At 35.1% G+C, this 23,519-nt stretch overlaps 1 protein-coding gene across 2 annotated transcripts in view; it reads left to right on the plus strand.

Annotated features, from left to right (window-relative positions):
• MAN1A1 (mannosidase alpha class 1A member 1) overlaps positions 1-23,519 on the plus strand; it is a 168,307-nt gene that overhangs the window by 59,931 nt on the left and 84,857 nt on the right. For both annotated transcript variants that reach the window (XM_036870936.1, XM_036870937.1), the window contains exon 5: positions 918-998. In XM_036870936.1, the coding sequence (XP_036726831.1) occupies positions 918-998 (81 nt within the window). The remainder of the gene's footprint in view (positions 1-917; positions 999-23,519) is intronic.

The following is a 23,519-nucleotide window of genomic DNA, read 5'->3' on the forward strand; positions in this document are numbered from 1 at the left end:
ATTATTATAATCTCCTTTATGCAAAGATGAAATTTCTTCTCAGAGAAATGTGATCATCCCAGACCACAGACAGAAAATTTGGGAACCAGCACTAGAACCCAAGTCACTCCAACTTCAAATCCTATTTGCATTCTAGCTGTGCTACTTTAAAATGATGTGGGAAGAATTCTAGAATAATGTTGAACTACCAGCAAAAGTATAAACTGCCAGCAAAAGTATAAAGAGTCTGAATGGTCTTTCGGGAAGAAAAACAGGCAAATGAATAAAATAAAAGAACACAGAATAGAAAAGTAGAATGTCCTGGGCCTGTCGCATCTGCACAAAGAATATTGAGTATTGTATCTAGTGTTGAATAGAGGGAGGAAATAACTTCATTTTATAAATATTTTTATAATTTTTTTTTAAATTATTATTATTTATTTATTTATTTATTTATTTTTTTGGCTGTGTTGGGTCTTCGTTTCTGTGCGAGGGCTTTCTCTAGTGGCAAGTGGGGACCACTCTTCATCGCGGTGCGCGGGCCTCTCACTATCGTGGCCTCTCTTGTTGCGGAGCACAAGCTCCAGACGCGCAGGCTCAGTAGTTGTGGCTCACGGGCCTAGTTGCTCCGTGGCATATGGGATCCTCCCAGACCAGGGCTCGAACCCGTGTCCCCTGCACTGGCAGGCAGATTCTCAACCACTGCGCCACCAGGGAAGCCCTATAATTGTTATTTTAAGAGTCAAAATTATTTAGCTATTTACATGTGTTTTGACACTGTTAGAAGACAGGGCTATTCCCTCTTGTGTATAAATTTCTCTGGGCAAGCATATAGGATTGAACAAAATTTAAATATTTCATGCACTTTATCACGGTGATATTTTTCTCAATTGTGTACTACCATTTATATATGAACCTCCTTTATTTTGTTTCCACAGAATGCTGAAGTTTCTGTTTTTGAAGTAAATATACGCTTTGTCGGTGGACTAATCTCAGCTTACTACCTGTCTGGAGAAGAGGTAAGATGAAAAGTGACATATAAATGGGAATTATGAAGTGTCTTAAAATGATATTCTCCAAGTAAAGTATGCTTTTGGTGGTATCCATTAAATTTTCACGTTTTGACGGGCCTCTAGCATATACCGAATTTCTTATAATATGTACTAATTAAATGAGCACACTGGGAAAGTCTGACAGAGCATGTTGTCAGGAAATGTTAGGCAATGCCTTTAAAAAAGCCTCGCTCCATTATGTTATGTATGGTGTGATTAAAACTACACATTATGTATGCCTATGGACAAAGTAAAGAGGTTTACTATAGTGGCAGGTTTGTGGATTTCTTTCTTTAAAAATTATTTTAATGTTAGTATAATATTAGCTTAATAAAAACTTTTTTGAAATAAAGCTTGGCAAGTAGATATAAAAATTAGAGTATTTAAAAAATTGAGGGGGTGAGTTAGATACTCAGCTTCCCAGTTAGAAGTCCTGTAGGCCAGTAACCCTACATAAAGTGCTTTGCAGCTCCTCCTAGGTTGGGGCTTAATTAATTATTGCTGCTCAGAACAAAGAAGGAATTTTTAATTTAGCTGCTTTTTATCGACAGATTAAGAAAGGATTTTTGTATCATGCTCATGAAGAGCACAGATGCTATTTTCATGAAAGGTTTTGGACAGCTTTATGAATAACAACCTAAGAGTCCACTAAGAGTCATTAGAATGGACCTCACCTTTAATTTCAACAGTGTTAAAAGCTGACATCAGGAAAAAGTCACGTATTTCAATTGCATATCAATCAGATTTGTGTTAGCCTCAGCAATCTGGCTGGGGGGAAGAGTGGATCTTACCTAGTGTACTAGTTCATGTATTTCTATGCTCCTTCAAACAAATTTAAGCAGAGCAATATATGCTTAATGAGAAAGACTGCTTTACTTTGTTTCTGTCTCTCAGATGCTTTCCTAGTCATAACAAAACAGCCTGTACAATCTTAACATTCTCCTTCTTTTTAGGTTTTATTCTACCATAGAGATTTTCAAAGTATATAGATGGCTTCTATATTCCCCTGTATCTGTCCTGTTTGTGATAAACCCTGTTCTTCATTATCCCTCTTCTTCCCTTTTTCCAGTCGCAGATAACTTCATTTGTTCATTTTGGTGTAGGATGTTCTAAACGCTGAGCCTGGGAATCCATATTTTTAAAAATTCATAGTTAAAATTAATTACTGTTTTTTTACTAAAGAAGTTTTTGCTTTTAGAATATATGTCTTTGAGTATCCAGTGCCTGTGTATTCTCATTGTTTTTGACGTGACATACTTAGGATGACCTTGGTTTTAACTTCCTTCATCATTTCTGTGGCTTGAGACAATTTGGAGGAAATAAGGACTTCTTCATTGTATCTGGGCTCAGATGGGGTAATGGAGCATGCAAAGAGAAACAGTTATGTATTTCTTCTAAATATGCATCATGCAGATTAGGATACTTTTTTACTCAGTGTCTTAAGTTTATATAGCTGTGTTTGTTTCTATATGTGTGTATGCTTACTAGAGACATATATGTTTATATACTGATATAAATATAATACAGATATAGCTTGCCTACAGATAAAATCATCTGCCTAAGACATTGTAAGGATATTTTTAAATTCTATACTTAGCTAACTTTAGTCAGCAAAGGACTACAAAGAACACCTCCACTGAAAATAATTATTCTTTTAGTATATATGCTTTGTCCTTATCCCTGTGCAAAACATTCATTGTGTTAATTATATCTATATTTTCTGTATTTTAATTTTATGATAAAAGTTACCGTAGGTATTTCCTTTCTTATATATCAATACTTTTCTTTGTTTCTATAGAATCCATTTTAATTTTAGTTCTTAAAGATTCATCTTCTCAGCATAGTTTTTGCTAACTATTCCCTAAACATTAGACAGTTGGGTTGTTTCCAATATTCCTATATTTTGAATAACGTAGCTATAATCAGCCAATAAATATATTTATCCTCTAAAGTGGGATTGCCAAGTGAGAAGCGATTAGTATAAGACTGTTTTACCATCATCTCCTGTTTCTTCCTCCGAATTATTACCTCATCACTGACGGTTGCCTTTCATTTGACCAATGCACTCAGGAGAATTAGCTGTCAGGAATGTGATCAAGGAAAATTATTTTACCCTAAGTCTGAGCTTGATCTATTTGTCTCCATATCAAAATGAAAAATTGGGCATTCATTTAATAGAAAGAACATCAACATGGCCACATTATGGATTAGTTGGTTTTAGATTGTTGATAAAGTTCTATGCTACACAGTCTTTTATAGATCAAGGTATTACTAAGATAGTCTAGGAAAATTCATCTTCTTAAATTATCTCGTAGAGGGACTACTAAATCACCATAATTTAACATTCTCATTTCATCACTGAGGCTCAGGAGTATTCTGAGAACATCTTATAAATCACCATCAGAAGTATATAGGCCCACATTGATGTAAGTTCAAGATTCTTAAATTTATGTTACAAAAACAGAAGAGGAAATACCACTGACTTGTGTTACCTGCTTCAGGAAAATTACAATTAGAAACACTGAACAATAATCGAGAATGTCAATGGACCTCTAAACCTACGAAAAGAACAATAGGAACATGAAATACCTGTTGACATATACTTTGATTACAGGGACATATTCAAAAACTTGAAATGCCCTAGCTCAGTTAAACTATTTTGTAGTATTATTTTTTTTTAAAAAGCCGAGCCACAAGATTTCCAGAGTCTATATAAGAAATGCAGATAACCACGAGAATTACAAACGGATGGGATAAAAATAAGATGAATACCAAATACTAAATGATCAGTAATAAAAATGAATAAAAGAGATAGCATTGCTCTATTATAAGCTCAACGGAAACTAAAGTCCTCATTGGAGACAGTAAATAGCAGCATCTAGAATATCATTACCCAAATTATGTTCTACAGACCACTAGTTTCTTTAGATATGGCAGGATAAATCTGTATCTGTATACATACTAAAAATAAATTTGGAAAAAGTTACATCCTATATTCTTTCTTAGAAATTCACAATTCACAGAAAAAGAAACTAATTTTATTTATCCCTGTATTTCCATACTTACTTAACTATAACCCCCCTCTTTTTTTTTTTTTTTTTTTTTTTAATGTAACATCTGCTAACACTGAGTTACAAACATTGTTTCCCAGAACAAATTTTGGGAAATATTACTGTAGAGTAAGAGTAACCAAAGCAAAAGTGATATTGAAAATTGGCAAATGCAAAACAAGACATTTCAAGAGAAGATGGTACACGTAGAAAATAGCATGTATGACTATACCACATATTATTATTTGTTTTACAACAGAAATCAGTGGCTGTATTGAGCAGAAAGTAAACTTAGTGGGATATAGTGATGCCACAGACTCATAGAGAAGGCTGAAGAAATTGGAACTAGCACTCTCAAGTTGCCACAGAGGCTCTCTATGGCTCAACAATCTCTCTGGGTCACCCTGGAATTAATAAACATGCACTAATTTTTTCCTACCCTTGTCAAGACACAAAGTTCCAGAAGAAAGAGGTCAATTGGCAGTTTTATTTAATGTGGTCCCTTAAGGATCTTAGGAAATGAAAGAGAGGATATGATAAAAAGTCTTCCACAGGGTTTGAATTCAGTATCCCATGAGGACCAAGTATAGATAATTCCTGAATAGGAAATTGAAGGCCCTATTGGAAGGGTAGGAAGAAAAGATGTTTGGGAGTCAAAAAAAAGACATAATTCCACTATGATGAATAAGGGTGTCAGAGGAAATAGACAAGCTGTATGGAAACTGATAATTTAATAAAATACTACTTAGGAAAGCTTTTCCTGATTTGAAAAACTACTTTATTCTGTAAATTGAGAGAGAACATTTAGAACTGACAAGGTATTTAATCCTCGAAGGAAACATTCAAGTAATATGTTTTAAGTACGTGAACTAGAAAAAGTCAACTCATCAAAGCTAAAAAGATTGAAGAATGAGCTTTCAGTGAATAAAGGCAACAAGGGCATCTGATCCAAGACTGGGGAAACACATATAATAGATTTTTACATTAGATCAGTTTACTCTGCCAAGGTAGCCTTCATTCTGAAGGCAGCAAAAGAACGTTTTCTCAGATTAACCAAAAAAATCCACTGCTCCAGACACACCAGTACAAAAGATTGCCAAAGGACTTACTGAAAAAGAGAAGTAGCTAATACCTCTAATTTTAAAAATATCAAGGGGGAAAACATAACGGAAGGGGGTAGGATTGTGGAGTGGGGAGGAGAGAAATAAGATTGAGAATGTGAGTGTAGTGGTAGAAAGATCTGTTTTTCTCTCATAATAGGATTCAGGCATTTGGGGTGCCAGACATCAATTTTGTAGAGTTTCGTGATGATCCTTATATATACTTTAGATATTAATTTACTGTTTAGCATTCATTATTGAAACTTTTATAAAATAAAGGAATATGGTAAACTGAATAGGTAATATTTTCATTTTAAAAGGTTTAACTTAGCAAAATGATATTAGATTACAGTAATTTTGCTTAAATTTGTAATTGTTTCCATGGTTAATGAGTTAAATTGTCTCATGTTGAATATTTTATTAAGATTGGAAGTTTATTTTGTACTTTAAAAGGGATTTAGGAGTACATGGAATCGATTCTAAAATAATGTACACTTTCGTCAAATGAAAATGCTACCTTTTTTTGGCCTGCATTGAATTACAGAAGTCATACCTACTCCTTAATTCAGGTTTTCTATGTGTCTCACTCTGTACAAAGCTCTATCCTGCATTTATAATTGTTTTTAGAAGCACAGAAGTTTTATCAGCCATAAGAACTTTATCTCAGTAATTCATGAAAGCAGTTCTACAGTTTGCCAAGAATTTCAGCTCCAAAACCTATTCACGGCTAAGGTGTAAATGGCAGAAGCTGGTATAGATTTGCATCTGATTGATAAATGTGGTAGACCAAATGAGAGGGCTTGGCACCTAAAGGAGAGGGAAACTCAGAAAATTAACTTGTTTCTTAATGAAATACGTGTATCCCTTTTAGTTTAGCACAGTACTTTGCATATAGTAAGTGGACTACAAATTCATGTCAGTGAGAATAGACCTATTATGATGAAGTAACAACCTCGAACTCTCAATGGTTTAAGACAATACGCTCTACACACTCTTTGTGTTTTGCCCATGCTGCGTGCTCTGCCCACAACTCTGCTTCTCGTCATCCTCCCTCCAGAGCCCAGACCGGTGCAGCAGCTGCCATCTGAGTCATTTCCATTTGCCAAGGCAGGAGGTGGGGTGTTGAGGTGGCAAAAGGAAACCTGGAAAAGCACACACTGGCTTTTAAAAATGTCTATCAAAAAGACACCTGTTGGGCTTCCCTGCTGGTGCAGTGGTTAAGAATCCGCCTGCCAATGCAGGGGACACGGGTTCGAGCCCTGATCCGGGAAGATCCCACATGCTGTGGAGCAACTTAGCCCGTGCGCCACAACTACTGAGCCTGTGCTCTAGAGCCCACGAGCCACAACTACTGAGCCCACGCGCCACAACTACTGAGCCTGTGCTCTAGAGCCCATGAGCCACAACTACTGAGCCCACGTGCCACAACTACTGAAGCCCACACGCTTAGAGCCCGTGCTCCGCAACAAGAGGAGCCACTACAACGAGAAGCCTGTGCACCGCAACGAAGAGCAGTCCCCGCTCTCCAGAAACCAGAGAAAAAGCCCACACGCAGCAACAAAGACCCAACGCAGCCAAAAACAATAAATAAATAAATAAAATAATAAAATAAATTTATAAAAAAAAAAAAAAAAAGACACCTGTTAACTTGAGCTCTCATCTTATTGGCGAAAGCAAGTCACATGGTCACTGTAACTTAAAGGGTTGTGGGACAGGATGCAGTGTTACCACCACATGCCTGGGAGTAAATAGTGTTACTGACTGCCACAGTAGCCACTGACTTGGGTTAAACTGTATAGCCTTCCCAGCTGCCAGGAGAAGCAGAAGATAGGAATTTGTGAAAAGAGGGAAATTTTTTCAAGGGTCCCCCAAACTGGAATTAGTCTGCACCACAAGGAAAAGACTTCCATCCTGTGGCCCTAGGTTAGTAAGTAGAGAGTCATGCCTTGGGATAGGAAAACATATTCACTGACTTGTCAAGTAAAAGGCTACTCTTCTAGCACTTGTCTACAAAATTCTGTTTCTGCAAGAAACATCTCCTATTCTAGACTTCTCCTCTAACCTTCCAAATTTCAAACAGTAAAGTTGAGAAACCCAGGTAAACTATGCTATAAAAAAGGAATGGCTGTCATCAGTACTGCAGTTGTCTAGTGGGGGAGCTAATCATTGCTCTTTGGCAGCACCGTGCTGTGTTGAGCAGACCTTGTGGACCTGGTGCCTTTCCTCCAACCACTTTCTCTTTGATTTAAGTGTTTGCTCAGGCCAGGAACTTGTTGTTTTGCAAAACCTAATGTAAAAGATGAGGTAATATGTTTATATTTAGATTTATGGTGAATCATTTCATAATTTACAATGTCTGTTAAAACCAATACTTAAATCATTTTTATTGTCTGAATCATATTGGCATAGATTTCTAATACTAAATTTGTGTGTGTATGTATGTGTGTGATTTAAACAAAAGCTGTACTTTTCTAGTAATATTTCTGTATTTTTTTTTCTTTGAAATTATTGCAATGTCCTTTAGGAAGGTATCATGAGGTACCTATAGCAAGGAATTTAAAATTTAATGGGACTAGTAGAAAATTCCTGAGAATTGTGATAATTTACCTTCTGGTAAGGTCATTTATTTAGTGGATCAGCATATGCTTATTGAATACCTGCACTGAAGCACTGACTGCACTTGGTGCTGCAGAAACAATGAACAAGAGAAACAGTCTCCACTGACAAATATTGATTCATTTAGATGTTATAACAACCCTGTAAAGTAGGAGTAGATATTGTTTTTAATCCTCATTTTACATAGGGAAAAACAGAGCACTGAGTGTTAAGTAACTTACCCAAGGGCATACAAAGCAGCAGAGCTGGCCTTCAAAGTTGGACAGTCTAGCTACAAGACAGCAAGTAGCAACCAGACATTAGGGATCTCAAACATAGAAGATAGAAGTAGGCTATAGGCTTGAACTTGTGAGTCATCAACAGCTAAATGATAATAGAAGGGATAGAAGGGAATGGGGCTGCTGAGAATGCATATAGATTGAAAAAAGGGAGCCTTAACATTTAGGCTTCGGTGAGAGGAAGGAGCTAGAAAAGGAGACTAAGAAGTGGTAATCCCAGAAGTAGGAGGAAAACCAATAAATGTGATTATCACAGAAGCAAAGGGAAAATAGTATTTTGAAAAATGAGGAAGTATTCAGTTGTGTCAAAGGTTGCTGCTAGGGCAAGATGTTTAAGGACTGAAAATATCTTTGGACGTAGCAATATGGAGGTCACAGATGACTTTACTGAAAGTACTTTTAATAGAATAATAGCATATAATCCAAATTGTTTTTGATTGAAGAGGAGAAGGTCTTTTAGAAGGTAGGGGAGGGTAGGATTCAGAGGACAGATAGCCTTAGGGAGTGGTCCCTCCTCCACTGCGGTATGAGAGAGTAGAGGAGAAAATGGGCACACATGTCAGTGACTTGGTAGATTTAGTGGCAAAGATATGAGATGTTTGCTATGCGATGGCCCCTGTTAACTGTATGAAGAAGCATCAGACAAGGACATCTGCTGAGGTTCACGGGGAGAGAATAGACATTTCAGATGAGTGTGTATAATTTGAAATTGTCATTCTAGAGAGGGTTGTGACTAGAGATACATGGTAGAATTTCTGGACAGTATCTACATGGGTGACCATGAATTCATGGTGGCATCAATCCTCAGGTGTATGATATTTCTTTATCCAGTAGTGCTCAGCAGTTCAGATACAAGCATGGAGAAGGTAGTTGGTTTGTTTTCCTTGAGTTTTGCGAGACAGATGAGACAGAGACACCAAAAGCATGGATTTTATGGTATTGGCAAAAAATTTCATTAAAATTATAGACCATAAAGTCCAAGAATGAGTATAAGACAGTATGAAAAAAAACAGGTGAGCAATGGTTAGAGAGAAAATGGACTGGTTAAATTGCCTGATGTTTAGTTGAAGTAGGATAGTAGAAGTAGCAGTAATTTAGCAGATGACTAGAAGCTCTGGAAGTTAAGGCTATATAGTGGAATGTATGAATAAGAGATTTAAAAAATAGGGAAGTCTTGAATGATGTCATAATCCAGGATAACATCACAAGACTGAGTGATTAAGGAGGGATTTTGCCAGAAGCTATCTGCATAGCTTACTGTGCAATATATTTTAATTGAAAAAAAAAAAATTGGTCTTAAAAAAAAAACTTTCAAGCATCAGTGAACTTATTTTTAAATTTGCTAAGATATAAACACTTTACATAATATTCATAAATCCATATGAAAATATATACGGAACAAAGGTTGCTGCTTAAACAAAAAAGAGAAAAATATTCATGCAGTATGAAATTTAAGTATATGATTGTTGGACAAACATTCATGACTCTAGAGCCTTAAGAAGTCAGTACGGATGATTAGAGTTGGCAGTAGAAATGTAAACAAAATGCATATTAACTAATTAGATTAAATGCAACTATGTACCTATGCAGAGCTGTTTCTTTTAAGCTATAACTAGATGAAATTGTATCTACAATAAATTTAGTAAATTTGATGGTAGTAATGTGAATTTGTTTTGAATTCCCTTTAGTCCGTTCAAGCTGCTGTATGCTATAGTAGAATGCCATAGACTGGGTGGTTTATAAACAATGAACATTTATTTCTCATAGTTATGGAGGCTGGGAAATCCAAGATTAAGGTGCCAGAAGATTTGGTGTCTCGTGAGGGACAGTTTCTTGTTTCATAGATGTCCATCTTTTCTATATGTCCTCACATGGCAGAAGGGGTGAGAGAGCTCTCTAGGGTATCTTTTATAAAGGCACTAATTTCATTCATGGGAGCTCCACCCTCATGACCTAAACACCTCAGAAAGCCTCCACCTCCAAATTATCACATTGGGGATTAGCATTTCACATATGAATTTTGGGAGGACAGAAACATTCAGTCTATAGTAGGTGCCTTCTAAAGTATGTCTTCTAAAGATTTCACTTACAAAGCTTTCTTGTGTTACCATTTTATGATGTAGATTTATAGTTTATGTATTTCTTTAAAGTTTTTTTCTTTAAAATGTTTTAGAAGATAATTCATTGACAAATCTTAGGGTTAACTATTCTAGTAACTTAAGCCATTTCTGATACATTATGAAGTGTTTCTCCAAGAGAGATCTGCTGATATATCTGGATATACAACCATTAGTTTTGCATTTGGAAGTTCATCTTATAATTTAGCTGGAAATTCTTTTACATTGATAATAAAGTGGACCTAAGCCTTGAGGGTAATGTTTGTTTTTAACTTAATAATTGATCTTTATTTTAATTTGACGTAGCCCATTCCTCTGAAGCAGTACAAATACTGAGTAATTCCAGGGTCCTGCAAAATGAGGAAATCCAAGAGGTTTAATGATATGGGCATAGAACACAAGAATTTTTTCACAGCTCTTTATTATAAACACTTTTGTTTTTCATTCGTGCCATTAGATAGAAGGTTAGGGTTAGACCAGATAAGCAAAAGAGATTGTCACATTTGTCTTATAAGTCCCATTTGGTTGATGCATTTATTTGTTTAATCTTATTTTAACAGATATTTTTAAGTTCTTCATATAATAATCGCCACAATTGCTCTAATTTATAAATTGCTGCTAACTTCTGTGTTTCAATTCTTATAGCTAACTTGGTATTAAAATTATTAAATAGTGGCTTCTTACTTTAGTCTTCTGTCATGCACTTCCTCTAGTCAGGTAGAAAGTAGACTTATTATTCAATTTAGATTTAACTATTAATTCAAATAACAACCGTAGCATGTGTGTTGAGTTTTGTTTTTTTTTAATATCTTTATTGGAGTATAATTGCTTTACAATGTTGTGTTAGTTTCTGCTGTACAACAAACAAAGTAAATCAGCTATATGTATACATATATCCCCATATCTCCTCCCTCTTAAGCCTCCCTCCCACCCTCCCTATCCCACCCCTCTAGGTCATCACAAAGCATCGAGCTGATCTCCCTGTGCTATGCGGCTGCTTCCCACTAGCCATCCATTTTACATTTCATAGTGTATATATGTCAATGCTACTCTTTCATTTCGTCCCAGCTTCCCCTTCCCCCACTGTGTCCTCAAGTCTGTTCTCTACGTCTGCGTCTTTATTCCTGCCCTGCCACTAGGTTCATCAGTACCATTCTTTTAGATTCCATATATATGCGTTAGCATACAGTATTTGTTTTCCTCTTTCTGACTTCACTCTGTATGACAGTGTGTTGAGTTTCTGCTGTCTAATCTTTATGACTATATAATGCTTTATGACTAGACTTAGAATAATATTAACCCGGAGTTTAACTCTGACGAATTAGGTATAGTGGACCTTAAAGCTCTATCATCTTGTCAGGCTTGCAGTTGTCAACCTGTTTAATTGCTTATGATTCACACCTTTATTCAGCAAATATTATGTGCCAGCTATGATAATTTTGAGCATCTATTATGTGCCAGGCTGTGTTCTTGTCTCTGGAGGATTCAGTGATGAAAAAACTATACAAAGTCTCTGTTCTCATGAAATGTACATGCTAGTGAGATAAAATATTAAAGAAGTTCACAGTATAATTTCAGATAGCAGTAAGTGCTGTGAAGAAAATACAATGCAATCATGTGATAAAGAGTGACAGAGAGAGGGGTAGGAAGAGGGGTAGGAATTCACTACTTTAGGGTGAATTTAGGGAGCTCAGATTGGAATGACACCATTGAAGATTTGGAGAAAATAACATTCTAAACAGAGGAACCCAAGAGTTCTGAGTTTATGGTAGATTTCTTTCTTTTCTTTGGGACAAAGAAGAGGAGGAGGAATGTGATGGTGATGATAATGGTGATAGTAAGACCATTTTTTGAGGGTTTATTGTGTGCCAGGTGTACAGTATTAATACTGGAGAGATTTCATCATTTCCATGTTGTAGTTACACTGAAGCTCGGACTGGCTGATTCCTGAGTCATGTAGGAATTGGTAGAACTGGAATTAGACCCTGCTCTGTCTGCGCCATAACCCTGTCCACATATTATTCCCAAAGCCAACAGGGTTAGTACCACAATCTTTCTTATTTACTTGCTCATCAGTTCAACATCTAACCCTCATGTAATGAGCTAGCTGCAATCTTCTATAACCCATGAAATCTTCCACTTCCTAAGCAACAAAGAATAACTGATATTTGAAAACTAAACTATGATATGTTAACACTTATGAGTTTATAACAGATTTTTATTCCAGTTGTATTTGAAATTATTTATTCATCACATTCATGTCTTTTTCCAAAACAAAGTTTTCCTTGAATTTTTCCAAATTGTTCTTTGAGTTGCAAGCATTCTCATTTTCCTTCTCTGTGTTTTTATTCTTCATTCCCTCACCCTCTTCATCAGAATAAAATGCATATTGAGGACAGTAGTAATTGATAGCACTGAATGATGTAGATGTATGCAATTTAGAAAAAAGAATAGTATTTTCAAGTTTTGAATCGTATTTTCTGATAAAGAAATATGAAGGAAAAAGGTAGTACATTGTCATTTCAAATGAAATTAAAGTAGTTTGGTTTTATCAATAGACATAAATTGTGAAGGTTTACCAATACAATTGGAATGCTTTTATGTAATTAGAGAATTCCAAAAAGAACTTAGAAAAGCTCATAAATCTACCATATGTTGACAGCACTTTAATAAATTTCTCTGACTGTGAATAAAAATTTGGAATCCAGTTGCCTACTTGCTTTTTATATTTTATTCACTTAGACAAAGAGAAGGAAAGCTCATATTTATTGTCATATATCATTAATAGTAACTGCAAAAAAATGATTAAAATATCTACTTCTCATAGTCATTAAAAATTTGCAGTCAACCATTTTCTTGTATGTTTTCCTTCCATTATGTTAACTGTTGTCAAAAGACAAGACTCAAAACCAGGGCCTTGGGTTAAACTAATATTAGATCCAGTGACCTGGCATTCCTCCAGAAGTTTTTCCATTGTGGAATTTCAAGATGCTACCTAAATAATGGGGTTTAGTTAGTACTCAGATAAATGGGTAGTTGCCACACTTTCAAGGATTACCAGTCTCATGTCACCACTGCCTGGAGTGCACTTCCCACTAGTTTTACTTATCTATTCAATGTATTCCCCCCATCCCCGTGTCCAGACAGATGCAGAATAATCACTGACTCTCCTTATAAATACTCAAAGTTAAATACCAACACTTTGACTTCTTTCTCTCCCTCTTCCCTGTCAAATTAGCAAAGACTAAAAACCATGTTAATACCCAGTTTGGTGAGAGTAGGGCAAAAATTTGCGCAGACATTGCTGAAGGGAATGTAATTCGATACAGTTGCTTCAAAAAGCTATTAAGTACTATATATATAAAAGAAGATCCTTAATAAAGGTATTCATTTAGTTCCAGTTATTCAACACTGGGGAATCTAGCCAAAGGAAATAATCCAAAATGTAATCATATTATGCCTAAAGCAATTAATGAATATATTTTATATACTCAGTAAATAGGAAGAGACATCTCAAATATCCAACAGTAAAAGAATAGTGGAGCAGATCATGGAATGCCCACATAATGGCATGTTGTACAACCATTAAAATTTATGCTTGTTTATTTACTGACATGGGCAAATATTGATAAGTAAAGCAAGATATAAAATTTAATATGTATATGATTATTTTTGACCTCCTTCACCCATTTCTCCCACCCTTGACCCCCCCCCCCATTTCTGGCAACTACCATTCTGTTCTCTGTATCTACGAACTTAGTATTTTTGTTTGTTTCTTTGTTTTCAGCTACAGAAAACAGAATAACTACATAGGAAATTATTCTTAAATGTAAGCAATATTTGCTTATAATTGGTATATGATCTTTCCGCTGTCTTTTTATTTCTCTATACTTAGGTTTTCCACAGTGAACTAGTGCTAATCTTATGATCAGAAAAATATTAAAGGAAAAATTGCAAAAAACTTGAAAATAATCCTTACCAAACTTTTGCCCCTAGGCTTCCTCAGGATTTAGTTGTTCTAGCCTTTTTTAAGGTTTGAATTTTTTTAACTTTTCTTACAAGAATCCAGCTTGTGAAATCTTGAAAGTCAACTTTCTCCCTTTCTCTACTTTATCTGTTTCATAAAGAAAATGGCTTTACTCAGTGACAATTGAATTTCCTTCTTTATAGTCAATTTATAGATTTCCATTTCAGATGGTGGGTTTGTTTACAACAACATCTATTAGATGTTAATATCATCCTCAGTTCACATGGAAATGGAGGTGACACAAAGCTTAAGTAAACAGATTGGTCATAAATCCTTGCAGTCTCAGATCTAACTACTTAGTCTTTGTATTTTCAAGAGCAGTTTAAAAAGACAAAAGGTAATTATAGTAACAAGATTTTTTTGTTACACACACACACCTATCTAAAGTGTGATACAAAACAGTATGTAGAGTATTTCATACCCTTAAAAAAAATATGTTCATTGGAAATCTCTTTGCATTTTCCATCCTCAACCATTTAAAAGCCGAAAGAGTGGAATTATTTGTGATTATTTTTATAGACTCAATAATAAAGTTTATGTCCATTACTAACATAGAAGGAAATCTGGGACTACTGAGGCATTTGGCACAATCTATGACTTTGTCTTTCTCTACAGGATCTAATTGAAAGAAGGTATTAGGAAAGACATAGCAGAGAGCCTTTTTCCTGTTGTTACAGCAGTAAATATCCCTTAAGAAACTTCAAAAGCATGCATGCTTGCTTGAAGAAGAAGAGAGTAAGAGAAAAGCTGTTCAGTAATGAGCCAGGGAAAAAAGAAAACCTTGTCTGAGATATAAAGGAGGTAACTATAAAGAGGGGAACGTATAGTCTACCAGACACTCGTGAGGCTTCTCAAAGTCTAGATTCGCTTTATGATGGAAACCCAAGGTAATTAGAAACTGTATTTTTTAAAATTTGTAATATTTTCTTTTATATTTTAAAATCTAAAGCAAATATGGCTATATGGCTACATGATATGAATTGCTAGAGCTTGCTTATGGGTACACAGACATTGGAAATTTCTATATTTTGAAATACTTTATTTTTAAAAACTGTTTGGGGGAACCCATAGATGTGATGAAAAGCCAAGTGTCTTCTTTCACTGCACTCTCTTCTCACCCTAAAGCTCTGCCTCTCCTTCCATTTATGAGGATTAGCTACTTACCTGTGATCCTGTAATTGGAGTAGATGTCTGTGTAATAATCTGAGGCTCTCACTACTTAAAATTGTATTTCTAAGGAAAGTTGCCATATTTTGGACCTATAGGTAAACCACCTGAAACAGATGTCTACTTGAAATATTCATCATATTGGAGACATCTACCTAGTGAACTTAAGTAGCTCTTATGGAGTAGAAGGAACATTGCTCTTAGAATCTAGAATCCTGGCTTCTCAGACCCTGTTTAGTGGTTGACTCACTGCATTACCTTGAGCGAGCCATTTTATCACTTTTCAGATTTTTTTCATTAAAGTAATGGAATATGAAATAAATGTCTTTTAAGCATCTGCTAAATTCAGTGTTCTAGAGCTATGATACACTGATTTTCAAGTTCACAGAATGTTATAAATTGGAAGAGCAGTGTGTGGGAGAAGTTTCCTCCTCATAACTCAAAACTTCTTAACTTACTTTTGGGTGTAAACACAGTGACTCCTTCTGATGAAATGTAGATTGGTGCTTCATGCTATATGATGTTTAGGTAGCCCAGATACGTAAATACCTGGAGTGAAAATGTAGTAAGAAAGTTGGGCATCTTTATGCTCTGGAAAAACCTTGTGTCCTATGGAAGAGAAATTGGCTGGTTGATAGTGGAAGGGAGATGCTAAAAATTAGAGAAGCACTGCAAAGAAAACAATAAACTGCTATAGACACAGAAACAATTAGGAACATGCACTGATTCTTTACTTATGAATACCTACAGTCTTAACTCCTTCCTTACCCAAAATGTGAACGCAGATTGCTTCCATTATAATCAGATCTCCCATTTTTTATTGACAAACTCAACAAGAATTTTGGCAGTAGTAGCAAGAATGAAAAACAAGGATTTATATACAGCAAAGCTGGCTTTCAGGTATAAAGGACACAGGCAGACAATTATCTGCATGCAAGAACTTGGAGAATATTGTTTCCAAGAGCTCTTGCTGATGAATATACCAAGCAACAAGCTTCAGACAACCAGAAGACCCCATATCGTGTGAGTCCATTTTTATGAAACGTCCAAAATAGGCAAATCTGTAGAGACAGAAAGTAGATTAGAGGTTGCCTAGTACTGAAGTGATTGGAGGAAATGAGGAGTGACTGCTAATGAACATGGTGTTCCTTTTGGTGGGATGATAAAAATGTTCTAAAATTTATTGTGAGAATCAATTTAGTATGACTATACTAAAACCAGCGAAATGTATACTTATGGGTAAATTGTATGATGAAAGTGTTAAAAAGAAAAACATTGTAGCTCTGAATTTTAATTGAAAATATTAGTAAAAACTTATGAGATATTTTATCTTAAAATATATAAATATGCATGTGTATCTGTGTGTGTGTGTGTGTGTGTGTGTGTGTGTGTGTGTGTGTGTGTGTGTGTCTCCCCTGAAAAGGACTAGAAACAATGAAGCATCCCTGGCACCCAGATTGGGTCTTGAATTCCTATTTCTTACTAACTACGGTTTCCTGGAGAAATGGCTGAAATAGAAAATTTACAAGATTATTCAGAAACATCTTATCAAATCAGGTAACAAAGATGCTGACAAAGACTACTAGAGTAATGTAAAAAGGACACAAGGGCCAACTTAAAAGAGGCTTCCTCCAGCAAAAGATGAGCATTTTGAGTTTCAGTAAAAATAAGAAATGTAACAGATTAACACCCATTAAGTACGTTTAAGTTGGTAACTTCTTAATGATATTAAAAAGCAAAAACAATTGGTCACCTTCAAAGAATGACAGGGAAGCAATTTATTACCTTGAAAATTGAATCAAACCTTTGACTATGTGAACTGTATCACTGGAAACCAAGTAATAGATAAGCCAAGTATATGTTAATAAAATTATTTCTGTTAATAAACGAAAGTGAAATGATAAAAGTAGAAGCTCACCCATTTTTACAACCCCTGATGAGTTAATGGATCCAGGCCATGATTATCAAAGCTGCTGACTTCTCAAAAGGAACGCAAACCGCACGTGTGCCTCCTGATAAAAGAACATATCACCCGGAGTCTTGTCAAAGGGATCAAGTCTCTGGATCCAGCTTCCAATTTGTCAAAAATACGGTGAGAAGAATGTGTTGAACTGCACTACACATGTGCAGAATGAGGCTCCTAAAGTTCAAATGACTTAAATTTGTCCAGATAAATTATAAAGAAATGAAAGGGGAAAAGGGGGAGCCTATGGTTTAAAAAGGGCTTAGAAGTAGTTTTTGTTGTTGTTATTTTTTAAAGTGGGCAAGACTATCTGTAGTGTCTAAGGATGTGCTGTTGGTTGATAAAGAAATATAAGAGAATAAATGCCAGGACGTGGTTACTTTTGGAGAGAGGGAAGGAGTAACGACTGGGACGAGGCACACAGAGGGCTTCTAGCAGGGCTGACGGAGTCCTGTTTTTTGACCTGGATGGTAATTACTAGGATGTGTGTCTTTACACTAGGCTATGCATTCTGTAGGCATGTGTGTCGTGGGTGAGAGGATCTATATCTCTGTGTGTCTTTAGAATTTAAATATGTTTTTAAATAAATCAGTAATAAAAGTGATTACCCAGAACAACAGTCAAGCTTGGTGAAATGAATTTTGGATCTTGGGATGTATTTTGGATCTCTTTCTCTCTCTAAAAGAATATTTAATGCATTTGCATTGGCGTGATGTGTATAAATTAGAGATCATATTTCACATGTAGAACAAGCATAATATAAAGTACATGTAAATATTCTACATGTCTTAAAGTTCTGGTTGAACAGGTATTTTAACTTACAGCATTCATCTTTTTACTTTATGAAACAGATTACCCAAATAACTTGAAACAATTTTTTATTTACCACTTTTAGTAAATTTTCAAGTCATAAACATACTATATACTTAATAGGATGTACTATGATATGACATATATTTTATAGACAACACTAAACAATTTTTTCATTAATTCATTCTCATTTTACAACAAATGTTACTTTTGTTCAGAGTTGTTCCAAAACTTGGTTTCAGCAGTGTGGAGTAGTGGTCAAGACCACGGACTCTGGCACCAGCCTGTGGCATTCAAATCCCAGCTCTGCTTCTTGCTGGCATTGTGTGAACATAATTAGGGGTGATAACCTTTCCAACCTCAGCAGCTTGGTAGAAGGATTAAGTGACTTAGTAAATGAAGACAGAAGAGTCACTGGAATATATTGAATGCTATATAAGCATCAGCTATTTATTACTTGGCCAAAGTCATTTATGCATTTCAGTCTTTGGGAAATTATATGGCTGAAAGCCTACTTAAACATTCTCATTCCTAGCATCCCTGAACTTGGGCGTTCTTACTAAATGACTGTGTTTTCTCAGAGGTTCTCATCCTATTTAAGCAGCTTAGTATGGGACAGTAGTATAAACAAAGCACGTTGTTCACATTTTATAGTTTACGTCTGAATATTCGCTTTCAAATACAGTTCGCATGTTACAGGTAACTTGGAGTGAAATCTCTTTTATGTTCTTTTTGTCTTGAAATGTTATCAGTTCACAGTATAAGTGTATATTATTGCAAGAGCTATAAAAGAGGAAGATGTTTAGGAAAGGAGGAAGGGAGGCAAGAAAGAAAAGAAAGAAGGAAGGGGGGGAAGAAAGAAAGAAAAAAACTCATGGGGAAAAGGAGTGGCCTTGAAATATTTGATTTGCAATCCAGTTTAACGAGATGCGTGTGGTCTGTGATTATAATTAGCTGTGTGATTATTTTATTCAACTATATTTGTATTTCTCAGTGAAAAATCTTTATCATGACATTTCAAATGTAAAAAGTTATTCAACCAGCACAAAACCAGTATGTTGATCCCCTCCACCCCAATTCTAGATTCTAACCAATCATTGATAAACAAAGCTTAGCCTGTGTGGAAAGAGTTTGGAAAGGCCTTAGGAAACTTAAAAATGTTTATGTATTTAATTTTTCCAAGTTTTCTGAGGAATCTAGACATCAAGAAATATTTACATATATCCACTAGTTTCCATTTCTTTCCTGTTGATTTCCTTATTAAGAACTTTAATGAAAAAAAGCCCAAAATATAGCCTAAGAAAGTTGTACATAAATCTTCTTCACAGTATTAATACAAACCATGCCTCATTTTACAGATATTTCTCAATTACATTATTTCAAATCTACAGTATTGACCTAACTCTCACAGTTGAAAAATAATTGTTTTATTGTTTTTTAATGTGTTTAACCTTGTATGACCAGTCTTATGCTAAAACAGGATAATTTTACCTGTGAACTACCAAAAATAGATACAAGAACTACTTTACATATAAATGGCCCTTTAAAACAATACTATTGTGTGCTGATTTGCCACAGAGTCTGTATGAAGAGAGAAAAAACTAGTAAATGCCATGTTGTGAACCAATAATTAGATTCTCAATGTGGTGTAAAGTACTCACAGGAGGTTTGTTCTTGGCCTCATAAATTTGACCGTATCTTTCCATTCTAATGCTATTAAGTGACTTGGAGACATGACTTAACAGCAAAATCAGCTCCTAAGCCACAGTGGCAAGCACGTAAGACTGAAATTATGCAGTGATGACTGCTACTCATTTAGGAATTGGCTGTCCCACTTGCTCTTAAATATCAGGCGAGCAGCAAATAGAGAGTTGGCGGTTAAACTGCAAATTCAGCATCACATGGCTTAATACCTCTTGTGCTATTTGTGAAACTTGAAGATTATTAAAGATTTTTTGCTTAGTTCACTACAGAAACAGTATACATTATACCTGTGGCAATAAATATTTTTATTATTCTTTCCAATCAATTTATTTCCCATTCGTATTGAATCACCTGAGTTCACCTAGTTCAGTGCTTCTCAAACTGTGATGTGTATCAGATTTCCCAGGAAGGCTTATTAAAATGCAGATTTATGGGCCCCACTATCAGGGTTTCTGATTCTGTAGATCTCAATTGGGGCCTGATAATTTGTATTTCTTATTTCTTACAAGTTCCCAGGTGATCTGATGCTGCTGGTTTGAGAACCCCTGACCTAATACCATGAGTCCCTCCTCTTGCAATTAACAGGATTCCTTTTTTTAAAAAAATGAACTAAGAAAATAGACATCCAGATTTGGCTCTCACCATTGTTTGCAAAACCATGTCATAATTTGCTAGATCAAAAATTGAGGGAAACATTTTCTCTATTGGGAATTATAATAAAGCTCTTTAAAATCTGACAAATGTATCAAATTGAGCATAAGCTCTTTGGGGTTCCATTTACATTAAGGACAACTCCAGTTAAATAGAGTTGCCCTGCAAATAGAAGAGTCCTGTCATAATCCCTGAGGAATATGTGACACAAACTTCTATCATTACTCTAATATATAATGAAGATTTTTAAAGAGCCTTTTGAAATCTTCTTTTTCCAAAGTCCAAGATCCATGCTGGACTTGGCCAGAATTTTTGTTTTTCTTTTTCTATCCCTAAAAAAAAAAGAGATAGTTTCTGTTTTCTAACCCTTATAAAGAGATAGTTGCTTTTTCCCAGGGTCTTCAGTCGTTGTCTTCAACGGTACTGTCTGTAGTGATAAAATGAGGGCCAAAGTAAGAATACCCCACTCTTATTCTATTTTGTTAACAGATGAAATTTTCAGTGTTCATGTCAAGTTTTAATCCAGTGCATTGCTGTTTGTTTATTGTTAAAAGAACTTGACTCCATTTCCTTTGCATCTTGATTCTGTGGGTCTGCTGCCTGGCCCTTCAGCTGGATTGTGGGCTGCAGCTCACCCTCCATTACTTCTGATTACTCCCCTTTTATCCGTGATTGCCATGTCTTCTACTTGTTTTCCAGTTTCTTTGAGATATAACTGACATATGACATTGTGTAAGTTTAAGATGTGCAAAGTGTTGATTTGATCACTTATGTATTGCAAAATTATTACCACAATAGGGTTAGTTAACACCTCCATCACCTCACATAATTATCATTTCTTTTTTGTGGTAAGAATATTTAAGAACTACTCTCTTAGCAACTTTCAAGTATATAATATATTATTGTTAACTATAATCACCGTGCCATGCTTTAGATCTCTAGAACTTACGCATCTTCTATACCCTTTGATCAACATCTTCCCACTTTCCCCATTGTTCGCACCTGCCCCCCTCCTCTGGCAACCATAATTCTACTCTGTTTCTATGAGTTCAGCTTTGTAAAATTCCACATATAAGTGATATCATACAGTATTTGTCTTTCTCTGTCCATGAGTCTTTTTAAAAGACTATTCCAGTGCTTTCTGTTGGAGCTGGTTCTTTTTACAGATCTAATTGATCAGTTCTTAACTACTGTAGGTGATTCCCATCTGAATGATAACCTTCAAGATGTTGACTAGTCACACACACACACACACACACACACACACACAAATGTAGATTTTATTTACATAGATCATATTAGGGTAAGCCTGCTTGGTCTAAAGTTGAATTTGAGGTCTTCAAAAACACCTAAATGATAACTTTCTCTACAGTTTTGTACAATTGTTTTTCCATATATCTGATACCTTTGCCAATTTTACATGGTCAGACTAATGGCAAGGATTTGTCTGATTACCTTTTGAAGTGCTACAACATTACTGTATTTGTCTTCATTTTCTTTTTGGAGAAGAAATGGAAGTTATTACCTGAGCCTTCCCTGTATATCATAAAATACTACTCTGTGAATGTTTTTCTGTTGTCACACTTCAAAAATAAGTGTTATTAGGAATCATTGACCACAACTCTCTCATTTACTTATGTATTCCAGGTGCCTTGTGCAACTTAGCATGTAGTTCATAGGCACTCAATAAATATCTGTTGAATAAATGAATTGACATCTCTAAAAGGTCAAAATTACAGAACAGGTTCCTTTTTGAGAGCTTATAATTTAGAAAGTTTAAACTATGTTAAGGTGTGTCTGTGTGTGTGTGTGTGTGTGTGTGTGTGTAATCACTTTAAAATGCATTCAGACAGTACAAGAGTGGCCACAATTGACAAGATAAACTATGTTTCATATTAGTTATTATTTATGCTCATATTTTAAAGAGGAAATGCCTCCCAAATTATTTCAATTGATATATTCAAAACTCTTCTAATAGGAAAAGTATTGAGTTATGTGACATTTTGTATTCTGATGATGATCATTATTAATAAAAGGCATTGTTTCATTGAATTACTTATGGTACTGTAAGAATATAACACTTATCTATTAAAAACATAGTGCTATCGTGAAATAGGATATGTGAATATATTTTAAAACCTCTTCATTTAAATGAAAAATATTTAAGATGCTTTCAGTCAAGTTAGTGTAATCCAGGGGTTCACAAACTACAGATGTGCTCATTCATTTACATTTTGTATGTGGCTGCTTTGACCCTACAACTATAATTAGTGAGTGAGTGAATGAGCGAATGCCCTCTGACCAGAAATTCCACTTTCAAACATTCAACCTGAGGAAATAGTCATGAATACAGATAAGTATGTACAGAGATATTTATTCACTGCTGTTTGCAACATCAACACAGTGGAAACCTAAGTGTCAAATAATAGGGGACTGGTATCTAAGTTCTGACATATCCATACATTGGTATACTATATAGCTGTTTTAAAAAAGATGTTACAGAAATCTATCCATTGACGTAAAACAGGAGTCAACATCCAATAGCACAAATTCAGTCTGAGACCTGTTTTTGTACTACCAGAGTTAAGAATGGTTTTACATTTTAAAAGATTATAAAAGAAAATAGTTTTAAAACCATGAAACATAGAGAATGTGCCTGGCAAAGCCTGAGATAATTACTATCTGACCCTCTACAGAAAATGTTTGCTGACCTCTGATGTAGAATGATGTATTTAATGTAGATTAAGTTGCTGGGGATGAATTTAAAACATTACAAAATAGTATATATGGGAAGATGCCATTTTTCAAAAGAAATGCAATCAATACCATTTAGAAGATAGATAATTAAGATGTTAACAATAATTGTGTTTGGGTGGATAGGATTGATGGGGCTCTATATTTTTTGTCTATTTGTCTAATTTTATGATTTTTCAATAATGAGAATATATTCATAGTATAATAAGAAAATTAAAATTTTTAATTTTGGCATGGGAAAAAGAATAGGG

The sequence above is a fragment of the Balaenoptera musculus genome, chromosome 12 (assembly GCF_009873245.2).
Source record: "Balaenoptera musculus isolate JJ_BM4_2016_0621 chromosome 12, mBalMus1.pri.v3, whole genome shotgun sequence".
In the NCBI taxonomy this organism is placed as follows: domain Eukaryota; kingdom Metazoa; phylum Chordata; class Mammalia; order Artiodactyla; family Balaenopteridae; genus Balaenoptera; species Balaenoptera musculus.